Source organism: Oncorhynchus kisutch, linkage group LG24, assembly GCF_002021735.2.
Source record: "Oncorhynchus kisutch isolate 150728-3 linkage group LG24, Okis_V2, whole genome shotgun sequence".
NCBI lineage: Eukaryota > Metazoa > Chordata > Actinopteri > Salmoniformes > Salmonidae > Oncorhynchus > Oncorhynchus kisutch.
Genome location: NC_034197.2, coordinates 20,871,326 through 20,893,422, shown reverse-complemented (window position 1 = coordinate 20,893,422; position 22,097 = coordinate 20,871,326). Strand labels below are relative to the sequence as shown.

Here is a 22,097-nt window from a genome sequence, read left to right as displayed (position 1 = left end):
GGTGACATGATGATCGGTGATCGGCTGTCAATTATCAAATAATCTGTCTTTTATCCGCATCTCATCATATCTTTTATCCGCATCTCAACTGTCTAGACCAGAGCATACGCCAAAACCAGATTGGGCATATTTTCTATATTATTGCAACAATTTATGTGACAAAACCATCAGTAAAATCTAAAATGTAATGGAAAACCCATTTAACTTGGGCAATTAAAGAACAACTGCCCCTAAAATGCAACTTCTCGTTTTGAAAACTCTATGTGGCATTGATATGAGTAAGAAACATTTATTATTGTGTGAAAACTGTAAATGGGATCATTTTGGTCATAAAGTCAGTCTCATACAAAACTGAGATTTGCGAGATAATAGAGAAAAAGGGCATGTCACGGAATGAAGGGTATAGTAATCATTTTCCTTGGGCTGGGTTTATTTCCACATACCCACAGCTGGCAGCACCCAAGTAATCATCAGTTCAGAGCTCAGCTGGACGTGACCCGACTGTAATGCCCATGGTCAATTTAGGTTAACAGTTGATATCCCTATGGGGGCTGGTTAGGGACCATCAGTAAATTACACAATATACATGGGGCAAATTTTTAAAAGGTCAATAGCGCCAAATTTCAATGACTTAAAACAACAGAACCAACAATAAATTGTAGAAATTCATATACAAATATTGAAAGCATTTAAATGGAAATGTTCTACTTCATATTCATTATCTCCAGCACCACCCCAACATCAACATAAGCGAAAATGCGCATTTCTATGTCTTGTAGTAAAAAAAGATGAGTGTTTCCAATGACATCAACCAGTTAGTCGACAATTAGTAGGCAGGCCCTACTCACAATTGGTCAATAACACTGATGATGTCATTGGAAACACTTATCTTCCTTTACTACAAAACATCACATATGTTGATGTTGGGGTGCTGCTGGAAATTATCTTATGTAACCTTTATTTTGAGAGGGAGTCAAAGCTGAGACCAAAGTCTGTTTTCCAGATGACCCCTGTACAGAACCACAAAATACAATAAACACCTTCAAATACATGTTATTATACACAACAATACACAAAAAGCAAAACACAATCATAAAAAACAGACACATTCTTCAGTAAAATGGTCCCCTAACAACTGTCTGAAATGACCTAGAGGCAACAATTCCTCCAATTTTAATTTTACAATTGTATTGTAGATCATTCCACATGTAAGGTGCAAGGAAATTAAAGGCTGATTTACCTAACTCTCTAGACACCCAAGGAGTCTCCAGAGTTAACAAACCTTGTGACCGGGTTTGATAACTTGTCATTTTAAATCATGACAGTGATAAATAAGTAAGTCAAAAGTTTGAGGAGCAGAGCTTTGTAAACAAAAAGAGTATAATGATGTGATCTACATGACTTCAAAGGGGTCCAGCCAACCTTTTGGTAAATAATACAGTGATGAGTAATAAAACAGTCTCCTGTGATAAAACAAATATGATGAATATGAAGTTGAAAAATTGTGAAGATTCTCTTTAACGAGTACTCAAAGGTGTGCAACATGAAAATATTCTCCCATTTACATTGTGTAATTTATTAACGGTCCCTAACTAGCCCCAGCTATAGGCTATCCAACGTCATAACAACTTTGCCGTGGTTGCACACCAGCTGGCTGAAGCTAATTGGCGAAAGAAGCCAGCTAGCACTAGCTAGCCTAGGCGACTTCAAGACAAGACCTGGTTAGGCTGTTTCAAGTTATCTAGAAGGGTGAGTGATGTACTGTGTACCGTTTTGGCAGACAATTTACAAACACTTGCCTTATGCAAGCACGACACCCACATTAAACCACCCCACCAAGACAACTCTTGTTTGGCTTCAGTCTTGGCCATTGCATTTTTTTATGGTCAAGCCAGAATTGAGACCAAATCAGGAAGTTCAGCCCTCCTTCAATTGCAAAAGAGGTTGTGGTTTTTATGTGCACTACATCATCACACAGCCTTTTATCTGCAACAAGTCAGTTTGATGGAAACATCCCTCTGGGGGAAAAATTTACATATTTTTTTATGTGGATTTTAGAATATTTGCATGAAAATCTGTTGGCAATTGGAAGGAAATGTAGCTACTGAGACAGAATAATCAATAGCCGTTTAATCGCATGACAAAACTTCATATTTTTTGTTTCAACATATTTAATCTTGCTCCCTACCAATGTGTTTCAGTAGCTTCTCCATCATCTTTTTTAGGAGGGTCTTTTGGTTTGGTTGGGTCGTCACTTTCCTGGTCCTTTGCTAGAGGTGTTTCAATTTTACTAGCATCTGACTCCAGAGTGCCAGAGGTTTCCGTTGCACCGCTGTGGAAGCTGTAATTTCAGTCACTTCAGAATCCTTGCCACAGCAGTTGCAAGGATCTCAGCTGCAGTTTCTATGTCAACCTTTGCTATAGTGGCCTCTGTCTCCTTGGCTACATGGGTTGCTGCGGCCTCAGTCACCCGGGCAGCGGGGGTTTCTGCGGCCTCAGTCACCCGGGCAGCGGGGGTTGCTGCAGCCTCAATCTCTGAGGCAGCGGGGGTTGCTGGGGCCTCAGTCTCCGGAGCAACGGGGGTTGCTGCGGCCTCAGTCTCCAGGGCAACAGGGGTTGCTGTAGCCTCAGTTTTCTTGGCAACAGAGGTTGCTTCGGACTTACAGGGGTTGCTGTGGCCTCTGTTTCTGCAACAACAGGGTTTGCTGCTGCCTCTGTTTTTGTGACAACAGGGGTTGCTGCGGCTTCTGTCTCCATGGCAAGGAGGGTTTCTACTGCCTCTCTTTCCATGACAACAGGGGTTGCTGCCGTCTCTGTCTCCACAACAATGTAGATCTCCTGGACAATGTAGGTTGCTGCGGCCTCACTCTCCTGGGCAATGGGAACTGCTGTTGCCTTGGTCTCCTTGGCAACAGTGGGTGCTGTGGCCTCTGAGTCTCGAGCAGTAGTCTCTTCAGTAACAACCTCTACAAGGGCTTCTGACTCCGGGGCTGCCTCTGCATCCTGGGCAACGACTGTGGGTTCAGATTCCTGGGTAACCACATTTGATGTGACTTCTGCTTCCTTGGCAACAGCAGTTGCTGTGGCCTCTGACTCTACTGTAATGGCTTCTGACTCCTTGACTGCTTCTGTGGCTTCCAACTCTTGAGTAGTTTTAGTTGGAGCTGGTTCTTCTTTAAAGATAGGGGCCCTATCTACAAGTACCTCAGCTTCTGTCTCCTTGGGTGCAGACACATCAACCTCCTTTACCTCAGCCACTGCTCCAGTCTCTGGAACAACAGATGCTGCAGCCTCTGGTACATTCTTGATGATCTCTACCTTCTGCACCAATGGGATAGCAGTCTCAGTTTCCACACAAACCTCCACCACTTCTGCCTCTGAGGGCTGGAGCTGCAACTGCAACTATCTCAGTGACCATGGGGGTAGCAGCCTCTGCCCCCTTAACTAGGGTAACTGCCTCCTCGATAATGGCAGCTGCCTCTTCAACCTTCACTAGCTCAGCTGCGGCCGGAGTGTTGGAGATGAGGGCCTGTGGTAGAGCCTCCTGCACCACTGTGAATGATCTTGCACTCGCTGCTGCCACCTCCTTTGGCTTCTCCACCTTGTGCATCGATCATAGCAGCAGCCTGACGTGGTATATGGGTTGAACATCATCTTGTATCCGTTATCCTGTTCTGTTATTTAGACACAACTCAACCAACTAAATGGTTTGGAAGCTTAACTGAACAGGTCACATGTACCCACCAAACATGCCACACCCAGTTTAGAGATCTCACACCCTGACATGCCCGCTGCACGAATGGCAATGTCTGAACACTTTCTGGCCATAGTCAAACTGGGCCAATTCATTTTCCTGCAGGGGATATAGGTTTGTGAAATAAACCTTCAACTCAACACGGTATTGTTTCATCAGAGCAATCATTCATCTCAAATAGATCTAGCTCATAAATATCACGTTGCACATTTGTAGTCATTACCAGAATCATTATGCCACTTGTAGATAATGGAATTCTAGTGCAAGTGGAGAATGGTTCACTCACTGTCTCCCTATGGTGGCGGGCTCCAGTACTAATCTGTCAACACTAGCATAAACCTGGGAAGAGAGAGATGGGATTATTCAAACATCTTTTTAGTCAAGTCAAGCTTTTCATACTCTTCCTCAAAACTAAAATATAATCACCATTGTAACTTGCTAGTGTAAAATCACTTGAAAGGAATAGATTTTTACATGACAAAATTATTTTGGTTGGTACCAAATTGTTGCTGCTCTACTCTCCAGTGTGGTCAAGGAATGCGTTAAGGATGGCTCCGAGGTCCTCACTGATTTTCTCCTGTAACACAAAGTAATCGACGTGATCAAATCAGCTGACATGTTAACTCTTGAAAGCATAATGTGCTTACCGTTTACTGGACTCACTGTGGATCTCTTGCGTAGGAATGCATATGTTTCATCTGCAAAGAGCAGGACGCTACAGATGAGACGACAGATTAGATTAGCAATTATAATTGCTTTATAAGAAACATTTAGGAAGTTATGTATTTATTATTATATTTGGGAGTAGGGGCTTGTTGATGGAATTTATATGTTTAAATGAATGATTAGAATATTCCACCCTAAAATAAAAGTATTTAGTCAGCCACCAATTGAGCAAGTTCTCCCACTTAAAAGATGAGAGAGGCCTGTAATTTTCATCATAGGTACACTTCAACTATGACAGACAAAATGAGAAAAAAAATCCAGAAATTCACATTGTAGGATTTTTAATGAATTTATTAGCAAATTATGGTGGAAAATAAGTATTTGGTCAATAACAAAAGTTTATCTCAATACTTTGTTATATACCCTTTGTTGGCAATGACAGAGGTCAAACGTTTTCTGTAAGTCTTCACAAGGTTTTCACACACTGTTGCTGGTATTTTGGCCCATTCCTCCATGCAGATCTCCTCTAGAGGAGTGATGTTTTGGGGCTGTTGCTGGGCAACACAGACTTTCAACTCCCTCCAAAGATTTTCTACGGGGTTGAGATCTGGAGACTGGCTAGGCCACTCCAGGACCTTGAAATGCTTCTTACGAAGCCACTCCTTCGTTGCCCGGGCGGTGCCCTTGCTGATGGAAGGAGGTTATCACTCAAAATCTCACGATACATGGCCCCATTCATTCTTTCCTTTACACGGATCAGTCGTCCTGGTCCCTTTGCAGAAAAACAGCCCCAAAGCATGATGTTTCCACCCCCATGCTTCACAGTAGGTATGGTGTTCTTTGGATGCAACTCAGCATTCTTTGTACTCCAAACACGACGAGTTGAGTTTTTACCAAAAAGTTATATTTTGGTTTCATCTGACCATATGACATTCTCCCAATCTTCTTCTGGATCATCCAAATGCTCTCTAGCAAACTTCAGACGGGCCTGGACATGTACTGGCTTAAGCAGGGGGACACGTCTGGCACTGCAGGATTTGAGTCCCTGGCGGCGTAGTGTGTTACTGATGGTAGGCTTTGTTACTTTGGTCCCAGCTTTCTGCAGGTCATTCACTAGGTCCCCCTGTGTGGTTCTGGGATTTTTGCTCACCGTTCTTGTGATCATTTTGACCCCACGGGGTGAGATTTTGCGTGGAGCCCCAGATCGAGGGATATTATCAGTGGTCTTGTATGTCTTCCATTTCCTAATAATTGCTCCCACAGTTGATTTCTTCAAACCAAGCTGCTTACCTATTGCAGATTCAGTCTTCCCAGCCTCTACAATTTTGTTTCTGGTGTCCTTTGACAGCTCTTTGGTCTTGGCCATAGTGGAGTTTGGAGTGTGACTGTTTGAGGTTGTGGACAGGTGTCTTTTATACTGATAACAAGTTCAAACAGGTGCCATTTAATACAGGTAATGAGTGGAGGACAGAGGAGCCTCTTAAAGAAGAAGTTACAGGTCTGTGAGAACCAGAAATCTTGCTTGTTTGTAGGTGACCAAATAACAAATTTTTTATGAATAATAAATTCATAAAAAATCCTTCAATGTGATTTTCTGGATTTTCAGATTTTCTTTTTTTTCTCATGTTGTCTGTCATAGTTGCAGTGTACCTATGATGAAAATTACAGGCCACTCCCATAGTTTTAAGTGGGAGAACTTGCACAATTGGTGGCTGACTAAATACTTTTTTGCCCCACTGTAATTGTATGAAATTGATTAGAATCATAAAATTATTATTCATGATATGTGTAGTTTTAGTCAGAATTAGGGTAAAGCAATAGATCTGTACAATATGTCTTTATAGTATCTTAAACACAGCCTGTCTTAGCAGAATCCTTGCCGACCTGGCTAGGGGCCTCTGAGAGATTGGGGAAAGGACGGGAAGTACTTCCCATGGTCTCCCTATTTTGAGGGAGGACAGGGAGTGATTCTCATGGCCTCCCCTAATCTTTGTCGGATGGGTAGTGGGACAGTATGTGCGTAGGATACCTTCTGTTTGGGTGTGAAAGTATTTGTGGAGCTAGTATGAAATGAATGGTTTTGTACAACGAACCAGCGTTCTCGCGAATAAACATTTTGATTATTTAGCTGGGCCTCTGTCTGTTTCATTCAACCAGTATCTTACAAATTCTGGGTTGCAGACCGAGTAGTTTAATTGAATTGGGTTATGAACATTGAGAACATAATTCTTGTGACAGGGCTTTAAAGGGATATTTTAAAAATGTTCTTCATATTCATTATCTCCACCCAAACATCAACATGAGTGAAAATGGTGTGTTTCTATGATTTGTAGTAAAAAAGAGAGGAAGATAACTGTTTCCAATAGCATCATCAACCAATTAGTAGACAATTAGTAGGCACTGCCTACTCATAATTTGTTAAAATCACACGATACACACCATGGATGTCATTGGAAACACTTATCTTCCTCTATCTTTTTTACTACAAAAAATATAAATGCGCAATTTTCACATATGTTGATGTTGGGGTGGTGTTGGAGATGATGAATATGAAGTTGAACATTGTGACATTTCCCTTTAATATTGCAGCTAGATTGTGGGTTCTATCAATTGAATTGTCTGCATCATTTCACACCCATAGATCTTTACATATGGCTCTGATTTGACGTGAACACCAATATGATTTGTGTCAATGAGTATCTGTAGATTTAACTTTTGACATTTAATATGACACAGTGCTAAGTGGATGAATGTCCTACCAAGCCGGCTTGTGCTGGTCAAGTCAAAGACCTTGTGCATGGCCGTGGCCCTGTCACAGCCTTTGGGGGCTACGTCTCCGCCTGTCATGATGGCGTAATCCATCCCAGAATGGAGGGCCAATTTCTGCAGGGAAACTTATGGTAACAGACCATCGGTCAGCATTCATAGTGGATGTAGAAAGTGTGACCCTGTTGACAATAGACTGCTCTTGTGGTGACTGTACTGTATGTTGCCGTGAAGTTAATATCCTGCACCTAACCAATACCATTTAAGAATGTTAAACAATTTTTCATTATTCTAGTAAAGCACATAGTATAAACCTGTTATTAAACTATACTAAGTGTCATTCAGAGCATTTATAAAGCATATAAATAGGTGTATGTCTGGATTTGATTAGAGCTTTTAATGAAAATTCAAGCCTGATGATACCTGAGCCGGATAAGCAATTAAATACATTAAATACATTTAATGAGCCCTATATTAAATACATTTAATGAGCCCTATATTAAATACATTTAATGAGCCCTATATTAAATACATTTAATGAGCCCTATATTAAATACATTTAATGAGCCCTATATTAAATACATTTAATGAGCCCTATATTAAATACATTTAATGAGCCCATGCCCACAAAAGCCTAAATTATTGTGCCGTTATCCAATACACCAATGATATAGACTACTGCACAGAAAAAAAACAGGTCTCTATTTTACGAAATTTACTTGTACAAAGATTTCTGATTGAAAGGCCGTTTTTTTCTGCCTTGAGCTGCTCGTAAACTGTTGCCTACACCTTTCTGGAGTTGGAGCTCGCCGAGTCGTGAGCGTCTGTCAAGGCCATCTACTCGAGCGCAGTTGCGCACTGAAGGCCAGGAGCGGAGAAGCGGTTGCCAGATGGAAAAACCTGATGCACTACGTCTACTGGTCGCTGCGCACCTGTGCTGAAATATCTCTAAAAACCGGCATTGTGTATCTGTTACTGTGCCTGCTCTTTACGCAATGGCACCCTAGATTAAATAGGCTGAATGATCGATGGGTGAGTGAATTATCTTTGCTTTATGCCCCCTTGGTATTTCTCTTTGCGTGTTTGTACCACTCTCAAACGCAATTGGACCCACACTTGATGGCATAGCCTACTTCCAAAATATGAAACTATTGAATTAGTTGTCTTTGTGGAAAGCCTTTATTGACAATGGTGCTGGCCCTGCCTAGTCCTCACGCATTGGGCAACTGAGATATATTGTTATGTTTTTATCGTTGATCTCTGGTAATGTGCGACCAAACCCTGGGCCGGTGGATACCATGCAATCTCTACCGACTCCCTATGATTTTAAAAACAGAGCAGGTTTTGGCCTCTTGTATGTTAATGTCAGAAGTCAATTTAACAAAAATATACATTTTTAGAATATGGGCCAATACGAAAAATGCAGACCTAATGGTTTTATCAGAACCTTGGCTAAATAAATCTATGTCAAATAACTCGATTTATATTGATGAGTACACGTCTTTTTAGAACGAATCGGAAGAGTAAAGGAGGAGAGTTTGCAATTGATGTTAAATCCAAGTTTAACACCTCTGAAATGATCTCAATTACCAAAGCCAAACATTTTGAATTGCTTGCGGTTAAAGTGAAAGTATATAAGGACTCCCACATCACTGTAGTCGGCTGCTACAGACCACACTCGGCTTCGGGAGACGCACTAAACTATTTCTGTCCTGCACAAGCTAAATGACTCTGAATTCATTATTTTAGGAGATTTGAACTGGGACATGCTTACATCTGTATCGGACTCTTTTAAAGAACTGTGTGACTCTTTGAATCTCGCGCAATTAATGAATGCGCCTACCAGACCGAATCCCAGAGCACCTAACAAATCAACGCCATTGGACATTCTTCTAACAATACCCCTCGCAAATACACATCGACTGGGATATTCTGTAATTATGTCAGTGATCACTGTGCAATTTCTTGTGTTAGAAGTACAAAATGACCAAAGCCAAACCCGTTATATTTCTAAAAGATATTTTAGACAGTTTGATCAGCAAGCGTTCTTACATGATCTGTACCATACAATTGACAGAGTAAGTCTTATTCCCGATTTTGACACTGCCTGGGAGTATTTTTCTATGCAATTTGTGTCCATTTGTGATAAACATGCCCCTGTGAAGAAATGTTGAATCAGTGGAATGGGCAATCCCTGGTTTTCAGATAACTTGGCAGAATTAATTAGAAAGAGAAATGTCTCTTGGGCTCAAGCTAGACATACAAATGCTCCTGTTGACTGGGCCTTCTTCAGAGTGCTAAGAAACACATGTCCAGGATTTACCAGGAAGTCCAAATCAGATTTCTATCTAAATGAAGTCACAGAGAACCTGAACAACCCTACCAAGTTCTAGACGCTAATCAAATCTGTGTCAGGTTCTAATGAATCCTCTGGCGTTCCTGACCATTTAATGGTGGATTCTAACGAAGTGAAGGATAAAGCTGATATTGTAGTTTTTTTTAACAAGCACTTCATATCTGCTGGTTCAGTTTTTGATAATGGTGGTGCCCAGGCCTATAATTGTAAGCTCTGTTAGAGTAAACTACGATATATAGGTCCTTATATGTGAACCATTTTATCTTTGAGCCTGTTTCTTACATGCTGACTAGACCGGACACGTGCGATCGTCGCAAATTAAATGTAGAAATCCATGTTATTCAATTATTGCGCCAACGAGCGTCTGCGACACCAAGGGCTAAAATAGAACACATTCCTATTTCTGACGCAGTTTGCGCTGAAAGTCATGCCTCTCCCATATCCACATTGATTTATAGAAGCATGTACCCCACGTGTCATATCGTCATTGGTTATACCCACGTGGGTGACTGAAGGACGAACTGTTTTGCCTGTAGTTGTGGTAATACAATGAAAGTTTAGATGCGATCACCATATAAATTAAACAATGAAAAGGCCTGGAATGAGGAGAGATGACTAGAAACGATTCGGTTGGCCATTTTATGTGTGGATTAATTGTCTGAGTAGAGGTCCTTGTGCATTTCAGGTAAAATAACAACTCAATGTTTATATCCCAGGACAAATTAGCTAGCAACAGCAAGCTAGCTAAATAGGACAAATTAACGTTAGCTAGCAAGTACAAGCTAAATTGCCATACATGTTTAATGATTTTCGACCAGTCCCCAAATTAATGTCATTGGTTAAGAGTTTGTTTTGATATTTTAACCTGCTTGTCGTGAACGCGTTTGGTGTGAGGGGGGGCAAAATACATTTATGCACGATAGCGCACACGCGCAGCCGGTTTGGGTTCCGTGTTATGCTGAGGTATATAAAGCACTAAAGGCAATAGACACTAAAAAGTCTGCAGTTCCAGACAACCTGTATCCCCACCTCTTAAAGATAGCAGCTGGTATTATTACTGAACCTCTGGTTCACATTTTCAACTTCAGTCTCTTGACCAATTCCATACCCAGCATTTGGAAATCAGCTCATGTCCTCCCACTGCTAAAGGGTGGAGATCCCTCAGATGCTAACAACTGTCATCCTATCTCCAAACTCCCTATCCTGGCCAAGGTCTATGAATCCCTAGTGAACTTCTTCATTGAAAAGAACATACTGAGTGTGGTTCAGTCTGGCTTTAGATCGGGGCACAGCACCACAACTGCAAATATGGCAGTGGCAAATGCACTTGATAAAAAGCAACGTTGTGCTGCTCTGTTTGTTAAATGTATCAAAGGCATTTGATTCAGTTGACCATGAATTATTGTTGCTAGACTCCGTAACATTGGTTTCAGGGAAGGGGCAGTGAATTGGTTTAGGAACTATCTTTCTGACACAATGTGTATATATACTGACGATCACAAGTCTAGCTTTCTTGAGATTAATAGAGGTGTGCCCCAGGGTTCCATTTTAGCTCCTGTGTTCTCAATTTTTATGAATGAGTTGGGAAATGGGATACAACCAGCAAAGTTACATCTCTATGCAGAGGATAGTCATATATTCATGTGCTCCTTCTCTGGTTAAGGCTGTTGAAGAGCTCCAGACTGCATTTCTGTCACTCCAGGCCTCCCTTTATGGTTTCTAACTGGTCTTGAATGTACAAAAACATACAAATACCTAGGTATATGGTTGGATGACAAGTTGTCCTTTAAAGTTCATATGGATAATCTTGTGAGGAAGCTTAATGAAATTGGGTTTTTATTTTCATAATAAGGCTTGCTTAGGGAAAGAAAGAAGCTTGTTCAGGCCACTTTTCTCTCTGTAATTGATTACGTTGACTTGATATATATGCATGCAACCTCCTCCGTCTTACAGGGACTGGACTCTGTTTATCATGCATCCTTGCACTTTATTACAAATGCCAAGTCACTCACCCACCATTGCACCTTGTACCAAATAGTAGGTTGGCCCTCACTTTATATGCACAGTAAGCTACATTTGTATGTGTTCATCTACAAAGCCCTTTTGGGTAAATTCCCTCTGTAGTCTGGTCTCCTTCACCACCAGCAGTAACTATACCTGGTCTACTAGGTGGTTTCTACCTTACTTAAAGTCCCCAGGACATTCACAGTATTAGTTAAGACTGCCTTCTCTTCTTGTGCACTAGAGGCATGGAATAGTCTACAATCCATGCTTCATCTAGATATGTTAGTGCCACTGAATGAATTTAAAATATTGATTGGAGACTCTTATGGAGGATTGTAAATGCTTTTTTAGTCTGGATCATGTTGTATTGTTTGTTTTTAATTCTGTAATGTATCGATTGTAGCTGCCTATTGGCAAGGTCTCCCTTGAAAAAGAGCTTTACCTGGTTAAATGACGGTTAATAAAAAAGAAAAAAGAACGGTTGCACATTTTGAATGGAGTTGATGGCGAGATAAAGCCTGCGAGAGAGCGCTCACACGTGCACAGATAGGCCGTTTTAAAACAATGCAGCAGCAATTTAAAAATATATTATTTTTACAATTTAAATAGTGACCCCAAAAGACAGATGGAGATGGGTAAATTAGATGAGCATTCTGTCTTTATATTACTGTAGCATAGACTAAGCTGCACCAAATGTTGGCCTACCTGTCACAAGAAGAAAAAAAATCCCATGAGATGATGGTTCTACATGCCTGTCTCCACCCTGAGCGTTGCTGATTCATTATGGAGAGGATGTATAGAAGCCAGACATTGCATATAATTTAAGTTTCATTTCATGCCTTAATTTTTATAAAGTAAGTTGCTACTCAATATATGCTCCCAACAATTTGATGGATAAACCTAATAACCAGACATTTGAAAGTGACCCACCTTCACTTTACTCTAATGCTCCAGTTGTACCAACTGCTCTCGCATGCTTGCCAGATCAAGTGCCTCTTTCGCATGGCCTACAGAGTTGAGGTGGAAACATGATTAAGACACTTCTCTTTCAGTTTGTAACTTGATACTACGAGTTTGGCTGTCCCTTTGGGGAACAACATTAATTATTTAGCTTCAAGATTTATGGCAACATTTTTTGCCATTAATTCACAAACAATACCACTGTTTCTGTAATGAGTTGCAAGCTTTGGACATCTGTTCCTCAAAAGTACTGATTAATGTACACTAGTCTCATTAGCTGGGGGACAAGGTTAATGTACACAGGATGACCATATGTGCCAAACTGACATTTATTGGCTTAATATACACCCCCATACTGTATATGCAACAGCAGGCCATAGGTCTAGATCAGGGATCGGCAATAGATCAATCAGCCGGGGTCTCAACTTTACTGTTGCACGAGGTGCAATTTCGAAATTTGGTTGTGCATCAGCAGTTTTTCTCTTTATGTTAGCCACTGACAGTCACTCAATTAGCCCATGTCAGCTATTTTATTTTTTATTGGTAAATGTGTCTAGCGGCCTGCTACCTAAACTTAATCATGGTAGTAATCAAGGAGGAATTACTGATCGGAGGGTCCCTATTGATTTTGTTAGTCACTCTTACTCAGATATCATATTCAAAACTGCAAACATTTCTCTCCACCCTATGACAAAATGTGTAGAATAGCAAGAAATTAGCTTTGAAATAGTTATTTTTTTCCGCTACATTCCATGGAAAAATGTGTAGAATTGCAGGAAATGTACTTTCAAACGTCAACATTTTTCTGGCTGCTGAGAGAGAGGGACCACTAAAATGTTTTGCTTATTGGGGTACGCAGACCCTCAAGCCTATGCGGCCACTCAGTGGTCTAGATGCAGGTCACACATGCTCTTTTGCACACATTGACAGGAATGTGTCTTGAACAAGTGGAAGGATAGACAACATCCCCATGAAGAACACCTTTGTTTTCAATCACTGACACGCCCACCAAAGCCTGTCGCAGATAGTATGTTGATCCAGTCGACTCTAGTTCATGCCATACTGTATATAGTTGATTGACGTTAAATGTATATTTGTTGAGGTAGTCGTTCCATTGTTCATTTTCTGCAACGATATCGCAATGGTATATTTGCATTAGATTGCAAAATGTACCTCACGCAACACAGTCTGCATGTTACTCATGACATTACTCATATGGAGTTGTCTTTTTGCTCCTCGTGTTGAGGTTGCCTGACGGGTCCAGTTCTTCTACCGCAACTATTCTTCACAGGATCCTATACAGTACACACCTCCACCACTATAGCTCCATGTGTGTCTGGAAGACTCTTCCAGGCAAACGCGACATGGTGGGCAGGGTTGTCTAAAATACTGCATCCTTATTGGTTAGTAAACCGATGACGCTCTCTCCCGCTCAAGATCCTCAATGTGCAGTGCTGCAACCATACTATATTCGAAATCACTTGGACCTCCTGAGTTGTATCAGTAACACACCGGGTTCTACTAATCCAACCCTTGATTGAAAACTCTGATTTGGTGATTAGTATGAGATATCTCTCTGCAAGTACACAGAGGGTAAGATTACCCACTCCTCTCCTAAACTCTTAACAGCCTTAGATTGTATAATTATGTGTATACATCATAAAGAAACCTAATATCCAGTGCTCTCAAGTCTGATAAAGATGTAGGCTATATATGGCTTGCCATAGCGTCTTTGGATAACTTCACATACATGAACAAGCCTTTGGAACTAGTTTCATCCTTGAGATGAGCTTGTTATAGAGCTCACAAGCTTGTAGTCCTAAAACAAAATGATTTACCTCTAGTTCATTCAGCCATTCATATGGGCAAAATTAATGGAGAAAGAATAGGGTTTGGGAATAAACACAGGCTTATGACATGTTATACCTTTTTGTTCTATGAGATATCAGTCAGTTAACATGACCTTTATGAATGATTAAATCTTTGCGTGATTACATATCCTTAACTTCAGCTGATTTTAAGATTATCAAAGAACAAAACGTTTAAGATTTCCGAAAACTGTGTTTACCACAGACCTAATATTCAGCGTTTATCCAAAAACTACATTTTCCCATAAGCTTTGTTCAACGAACCATGGCGGAGTTGGTGCCTACAAAAAGATGCCATTACTATTGCTCTTTCTGTATCTTTGCCCTTCATTGAGACTGTACCCTACACTGTGACGTGGTAAGGTTGGACCAAGGTGCAGAGAAGAGACCAGATGAGGAATCAGTGGTTAAGGATAAACATAATACTTTACTAAGATTTGGTAGCCGCCGGATCACAGTAGACTTGAAAAAACAGCAAACACTAAGTCTCAAACTCACTCAGGAAATGAACGCACACAGTAAACAATTCAAGCTTCTGCAAAGGACCAAAAAAAGCACACTTATTTTAACAGGGACACAATCATGAAATATGGTGCCAGGAGGAACCATGACATACACACTGTTCACTATGTTCATGCTTATCTCTGATGGTGTGTGGCAATGGCTCTCTCCAGACTAGCCAGAGTGTAATGGGTATCCTTTAAGTAGGCTCTTTTGACAAAATGGTATGCCATGGGGGTTTGGGCACAGCATGCCCATGCAATGAGATGGATAGATGGTTGTTATGCAACCGCATGTAATACAACTAAGTTCAACCCAATGAAAATATTATAATAAGGCACATATTACATTGTCAACCATTTAGGCACATTGGGCTGGGGAAGTGGAATAGGTCTACCTTCTTGAGGAGAGATTATGAAATTGTCTGAGCACAGCAACACACATGAAGTGATGGTGACCACCAATATAATACAATAAATAAGAATTAGGGGATATATAGATTTTAAGATGTCCATAATCGCAGACTCTTTAAACATCCACGATAACCTGAATATGTACAGTACCAGTCAAAAGTTTAGTTATTTTTACTATTCTCTACATTGTAGAATAACAGTGAAGACATCAAAACTATGAAATAACACATGGACTCATGTAGTAACCAAAGAAGTGTAAAGCAAATCAAAATGTATTTTATATTTGAGATTCTTCAAAGTAGCCTTTGCCTTGCTGACAGCTTTGCGTACTTTTGGCTTTCTCTCAACCAGCTTCACTTTGAATGCTTTTCCAACAGTCTTGAAGGAATTTCCACATATGCTGAGCATTTGTTGGCTGCTTTTCCTTCACTCTGCGGTCAAACTCATCCCAAACTATCTCAATTGGGTTGAGGTCGAGTGATTGTGGAGGCCAGGTCATCTGATGCAGCACTCCGTCCCTCTCCTTCTTGATCAAATTGCCCTTACACAGCCTGGAGGTGGGTCATTGTCCTGTTGAAAAACAAATGGTAGTCCCATTAAGCACAACCCAGATGGGATGGCATATCGCTGCAGAATGCTGTGGTAGCCATGCTGGGCCTCCCGAGTGGCGCAGTGGTCTTAGAATTGCATTGGTATACATTTTATATGCATGTGTAGGCTATATGCTTAAAGCACAACACAAGAGTGCAACAAAGTTACCAATGCAAGAGATTTTCATTACTCTTGATTAAATTATGTGATTTCAAATTTGACAATGAATGCAGCTAGCAATACATATATATTATATCTGACAATAATAACCTTCTACAGTGAGCTCAAGGTATTAGGACAGACACATTTTTGTTGTTTTGGCACTTCTCCAGCACTTTGGATTTGAAATTATACAATGACTTGGAGGTTAAAGTGCAGACTGTCAACTTTTTTAATTTGAACAGTTTAGAAAGTATAGCAAGTTACAGATGCACAAATATCATACCCCCAAGACATGCTATTTCAGAATGTCCCCAGTGAAAGTTGTGACCCTGAGTTTTTATTTAATTTTACGGTTCATCCAATATGGATGAAAATACCCTCATATTAAAGCTGACAGTCTGCACTTTAACCTCAGTTATTGTATAATTTCAAATGGAATGTGCTGGAGTACAGAGCCAAAACAACAACAACAAAATGTGTTACTGTACCAATACTTTTGGAGCTCACTGTATATAACCGACACCCCGTCTAAGCAATGAGAGTTGTAAAAGAGTCTGACATAATAGCCTGCAGTGCACGCATAGCTTTCAGTAAGTAGGCTACTCCTGAGTCGTGACATAAACTGACGTCATGCTTGGGGCGGGACAGCGACAAGATACATAAACTGGAACAGGCACAGCGCTGTATCGGTTAGAATATTCAACCTGAAAATATAAGCATGTCGGTCGTGTGCACCTCTTTAGTCCGAAACGCCGTGGCATTACGGAACACTGGGGCGATGGTGGTAAGTAAAGGAGAAAAATAATGAAGTTGGGGAATGGAAAGAAAAGACCTATGACTGGGATAGGTAGACCCCTATCAATAGGGTAGTCGTAGACCACCTGCCTGCCTGGCCATGCAACGTGTTTTTACTAGCTGTCAATAGGTCCATGTCTGGTTTATGGCATGGCTTCAAATAGTATGCTGTTGTTCATATGGTTTACTAGACAGTTCCTCTAAAAAGAACTCACAAACTGTTGTCAATTGGAGGTTTACCTTACATCGGAGTAAAGCACAGTAGAAATATAATATAATCGTTAAATTGTTTTCTTTCATAAATTAGTTTTTATTTTTAATAACAGCGTTACTCTTAACTTACGGTTTATTTATCCTTATCGAACGTATTGTGGACAAAATGTTAGTTATGAAACTTGAAATTGAGGGTGATATAACAACTCAGAGCAGTACATATATCCTACCGCTAGAGGGAAATGTCTACCTTGTTATGAAAGTAGATATTTTCCTTTAGCGTAAAACCCCCCATATGAATATACAACTCTGTCTTTTTGACATACGGTAGATATTTTTATTTACGACTGAAATCCATTTTAATTTCAGTTGATCTATTGTGTAAATCTGGTGTAGTATACTTTCACTCACCCCATGTCTTGCCTATCTATTGATATCAAAGCAAAGCCCATAAACAGCTGTATGAATCAAATTCAAATCAAATTTTATTTGTCAGATGCTTCGTAGACTAACAGTGAAATGCTTACGGGACCTTTTCCAACAATGCAGAGTTAAAGATAAGATTAAAAAATATAATAAAAAATGTAAATAGTGAATAACGAATAAAAATAACATGGCTATATATAGGGAGTAGTATTAGATACTAAAACCAGCATTTAACACCAAAAACAATAATGTAATCCTAATTTAAAAATGTAATTCCTCCTACATTGATACATGTTGTCTATGTCTCGTCTCCAGATGGTGCGCTATGCACAGACCGCAGCCGCCCCGGCATCTGAGCCCAGGATCAAGAAGTTCCAGATCTACCGCTGGGACCCAGACACAATGGGGGATAAGCCACGCATGCAGACATATGAAATTGACCTCAACAAGTAAGTACAACGACAGAAAGGGTCTTCAGTTGTTTAAAACCTATCAATGTCAGCGTATAGTCTGCATTGATGGAATTGCTCTCATTGATTTAATATCTGCATTGTTAACAAATCCTTCTCCCTACTATTACAGCTGTGGCCCCATGGTTTTGGATGCCCTCATTAAAATCAAGAATGAGATGGACCCCACGCTCACATTCAGACGCTCCTGCAGAGAGGGTAAGGCATGAAGAGCAATTTGCAGAGTGGAGAGAAAAGTGGGTGTCATCATTATAGGTAGAAAGTAGAAATCATAAAATATAGACCTATAGATATAATGTACCCTATTCTACAATGACAGAGCGTCATGAAATATGAAATGAGCCTTGGTGTGGAGTTGTCCTTTTCAGTGGTGTGATATACATGCATCTTGCTTTAGGTATCTGCGGCTCATGTGCCATGAACATCAACGGAGGCAACACACTGGCCTGCTTAAACAAAATAGACATCAATACCAGCAAACCAATCAAAATTTACCCACTCCCACACATGTACGTTGTCAAAGATCTGGTGCCGGTGAGTATTATGGTTACATTTAGAAGTAAATGAATACTGATTATTATAGCTGCATTAAAAAAGTAACAAATCTAAAAGACAAACACTGAATAAAACAATGCAATGTTTAGTCACCATGTGGTAGCCTATATTTTGTTGACTAAGGGTGTACATGTATTGTGTGTGCCTCTACAGGACATGAGTAATTTCTATGCCCAGTACAAGTCCATTGAGCCCTTCCTGAAGAAGAAAGATGAGTCTCAGGAGGGAAAGGAGCAGTACCACCAGACTGTGGAAGACAGGCAAAAGCTGGTACATATTTCATCCCCTGGCCATTGGCAGCAGATTTCAGTAGCTATACTATCAATGCATCATATTGCAATTTCCATGTCTAGTCTGAAACACAAGTACATATACCCATTTGATTAAGCTATCAGAAAGGGACAATGTACTATTTTGTAGGGTTGACGTAATCTAGTCAGTTGAACCAATTTAATTTGCTGCATTGAAACCTTGTCTCGCCCTTGAGAAGGAAATAATTTTATACACGTGAACCACACTTTGCCACACCTTTCTGGAATTTCAACTTACCACTTTGTATATTTGAACATTATATTGTTAGAGCGCAAGGAGTTTTCATGACAAAATAAATCTGATCTCTAATTGTCCTCCTCTCCCAGGACGGTCTGTATGAGTGCATTCTCTGTGCCTGCTGTAGCACCAGCTGCCCTAGTTACTGGTGGAATGGAGATAAGTATCTGGGCCCTGCTGTCCTCATGCAGGTATGTATTGGGTGTTTAGTCAATATAGGAATCTTTTTTTTATGCTTTTACTTTTTTGACAGGGAGAACCGATGTCTGTCTGAAAACAAAGTAAAGCTGACGTGTGAATGCATTTTCAACAGGCATATAATTGGCTGATTGATTCACCTAATGAGTTTGTCTGGCATCTCCATCCCAGAGATTAGCATTTTATGTAAATTAATCTGATTAATGTGTTTCCTTCCTCAACAGGCCTATCGTTGGATGATTGATTCACGTGATGAGTTCACAGAGGAACGACTGTCGAAGCTCCAGGACCCCTTCTCTCTCTACCGCTGTCACACAATCATGAACTGCACTAAGACATGCCCCAAGGTACACTCAACATCTGAATAGACTGCATCTGGTTTAGCCTTCATTTGCTAAACCAAACCACCATTTCTAAATACAGTAATAAGACTAGTGTAGAGTTCAGCACAGTGGACTTCAGACCATTTATACAACTCATGCAGTGTAAAGGTAGTTATCGCCGATCCCTTTCTGTCATGTTACTCATCTTTCCATCTTTATTTACCTTTTATTTTGTATTAATTCCACAGGGACTCAACCCAGGAAAGGCTATTGCTGAGATCAAGAAAATGATGGCAACATATAAAGAGAAAGTCATTAACCCTGTGAACATTGTGGATAACCACCGGACTTGAAATCCACTAGTAATGACTCTAATGCTGAATTTTCGATTAAACATTAGCCTTTCAACAGTGTCTGTCCCTTTCATTAGGCTTTGCACATGAAAAAAGACACAGGCAGCCTAGAAGATACTGCTGATTTTATATCTGTGAGAGTGGAATAACTGCTCTTCCTTCTAGAAATGTTTTTTTTTTCTTCTAAAAATACATACAAAAGTAATGTTTGATGTGGTGATAGAGCTTATTACTCGGTGTGTGTGTAGATTGTACAGCAGAGGTTGGCACCAGGTACTGGCCTACAAGTATTTAAGATTTTGGGGGGGATTTTAGTTTTTGGAGAAAAAAATACTAAAACCACCAGGAATTCAGCAAAAAATGTGTTTAGTTTAGGAAATCTGTTCAAGTATTCCCATTAATAAAAAAAGATGTGATCGTGTCTCAATGTAATCAGGGTCTTAAATTATTTCTATTTCAAATACAATCTCTTTTGGTGCTTAGTTGTGGTCAATTTGCAGTGTATAAATGATTTTTAATTCTGTTCCGGCACCACCGACTATCCACTTCTACAAAAATCAGCCAACAGCTGATTCTAGTTGCGTACCCATGTTGTGCAGCCTTATAACCACATTATGGGATGATGAGCTCTGGACCACAATTTGATGTTTGTTCATTGGATATACTGTACGTATATACATCATATTTTAAGGAAAACCAGTTAAATGTTATTTAAATGCTTATCAATAAAGGAAGTAGAATTAAAACAGGCTTTGGAGATGTCTTAATTTACCATTGTAACACATTGATAGGTTTCATGAACGAAACTGAAATGGTTTAGTTGATTTTTGAAAGGATTGATACTTTATCTGGTTAATGGCTGTTAGAATAGTTTTTGGGTCAAAGATCTACTCAGAATGCAAGTATGTTTTCAAAACTATGATTTATCATTGTCTCATGGGGAATGGAGTTTGGAAAAATGTATGTTACATCTCGTAAATATTGTATGGCGAAATTTGATTTCATGTCTAGGTGTGGGGCTCTATTTTGGTGGCAACGCCCCCGAAAAGATCTCCCCTGTCATTTTCAGATTATATACACTATGCTTACCGATCAAAATAAACAAAAACAAACCCCATTGCATACCAACCCCTATTTATTTATTAACTTTTTGTTGTTGTTGAATAAACTCTGTTTTATTATTGTCAAACTATTCGTGGGCTTCCGTAGAAATGCGTTTGGTGTCACATGACGGGATAGAGAGGCAAAACGGAAGATAACGGTTTCGCTAGTACGGGTACTTGTGCTAGTCAAAGACATAATTTTGCCAGTTGTATGACTGGCAACTAATTATGGTATCGATTACTAAATTATCATGACTAAAGGAAGGATGGACATGCTTGGTGAGTTTTGCAGTATGGCCGTTACGTCACCCCCTGACAATCCTGCTTGGGGAATGAACATTGGATCTAACGTTAATGTATGTAGCTACCAAATTTAGCCGATTAAACTCAACGATTTATGTTGGAGTTGAGCGGTACCTAGCGTGGGCGGACTGAAGTGCAGACGTCACATAAAATGCATTTTATAAAAATAAAAAAAAGATTTCAGCACCCAAAAAATAGCCCGAAATTACACATGACATTGTTCTGGGTGCTGAAAGTAGTTTCGGAATTAGAAACGGAATTGTATGACGTCAGAGCTCTGCCCACACCAGTCGCCGCTCAACTCCAACATAAATCGTTGAGCTGAGTCGGCTAGTAACTAGCAAACTCTTGAATTTCTGGCTCCAGCAAATATCTTCTCATACAGACTCAATGAGACAGGATGTGGACTGGTGCCAGATAGGATGGTGCGTTACTTTCACCAACAGAAGTGGTGGTGAAATCACATTTAGAATTAGCTAGAAGCTAGGTACTAACATTAACTAGAATGCTAGATACTGTATGCTAGCTAGCTAAAGTAGTGACGTGTACTAGCTAGCTGCAATAGTAACCGTGGTTAATATAACGCCCTGGACCAGATCTAGTGCCTAGCACACTGACACCACAGAGTTTCTAAACCCTGAGCGCATCTGTTTTGAGGTTCGCAGACCACACGGAGTTGGCACCCATAATCTGCAGCAGAATGCTTCTCTGCAGTATTTGTATTGGAAAACACTGGTGTTGGGCTACAAACTAATCCAACATTTTGCT

At 40.2% G+C, this 22,097-nt stretch overlaps 2 protein-coding genes across 5 annotated transcripts in view; both read left to right on the top strand.

The window, feature by feature from the left end:
* Positions 1–1,609: 1,609 nt before the first annotated feature.
* LOC109868920 (succinate dehydrogenase [ubiquinone] iron-sulfur subunit, mitochondrial) lies at positions 1,610–21,040 on the top strand. Of its 4 annotated transcripts, none has more exons than XM_031803809.1 (8): positions 1,610–1,749; positions 17,791–17,924; positions 18,058–18,143; positions 18,343–18,479; positions 18,654–18,770; positions 19,139–19,240; positions 19,472–19,594; positions 19,819–21,040. In XM_031803809.1, the coding sequence occupies exons 2-8, from the start codon at positions 17,791–17,793 to the stop codon at positions 19,921–19,923; spliced, it is 804 nt and encodes a 267-aa protein (XP_031659669.1). In that variant the 5' UTR covers positions 1,610–1,749; the 3' UTR covers positions 19,924–21,040. The 4 variants fall into 4 exon arrangements, with proteins under 4 accessions (XP_031659669.1, XP_031659668.1, XP_031659670.1 ...); XM_031803808.1 differs by lacking the exon at positions 1,610–1,749 and adding an exon at positions 8,049–8,218; XM_031803810.1 differs by lacking the exon at positions 1,610–1,749 and adding an exon at positions 10,068–10,227.
* A 125-nt stretch (positions 21,041–21,165) lies between these two features.
* atp13a2 (ATPase cation transporting 13A2) overlaps positions 21,166–22,097 on the top strand; it is a 37,359-nt gene continuing 36,427 nt past the window's right edge. Inside the window, exon 1 of the mRNA XM_020458683.2 lies at positions 21,166–21,305. Coding sequence (XP_020314272.1) covers positions 21,278–21,305 — 28 coding nt within the window. The 5' untranslated portion in view covers positions 21,166–21,277. The remainder of the gene's footprint in view (positions 21,306–22,097) is intronic.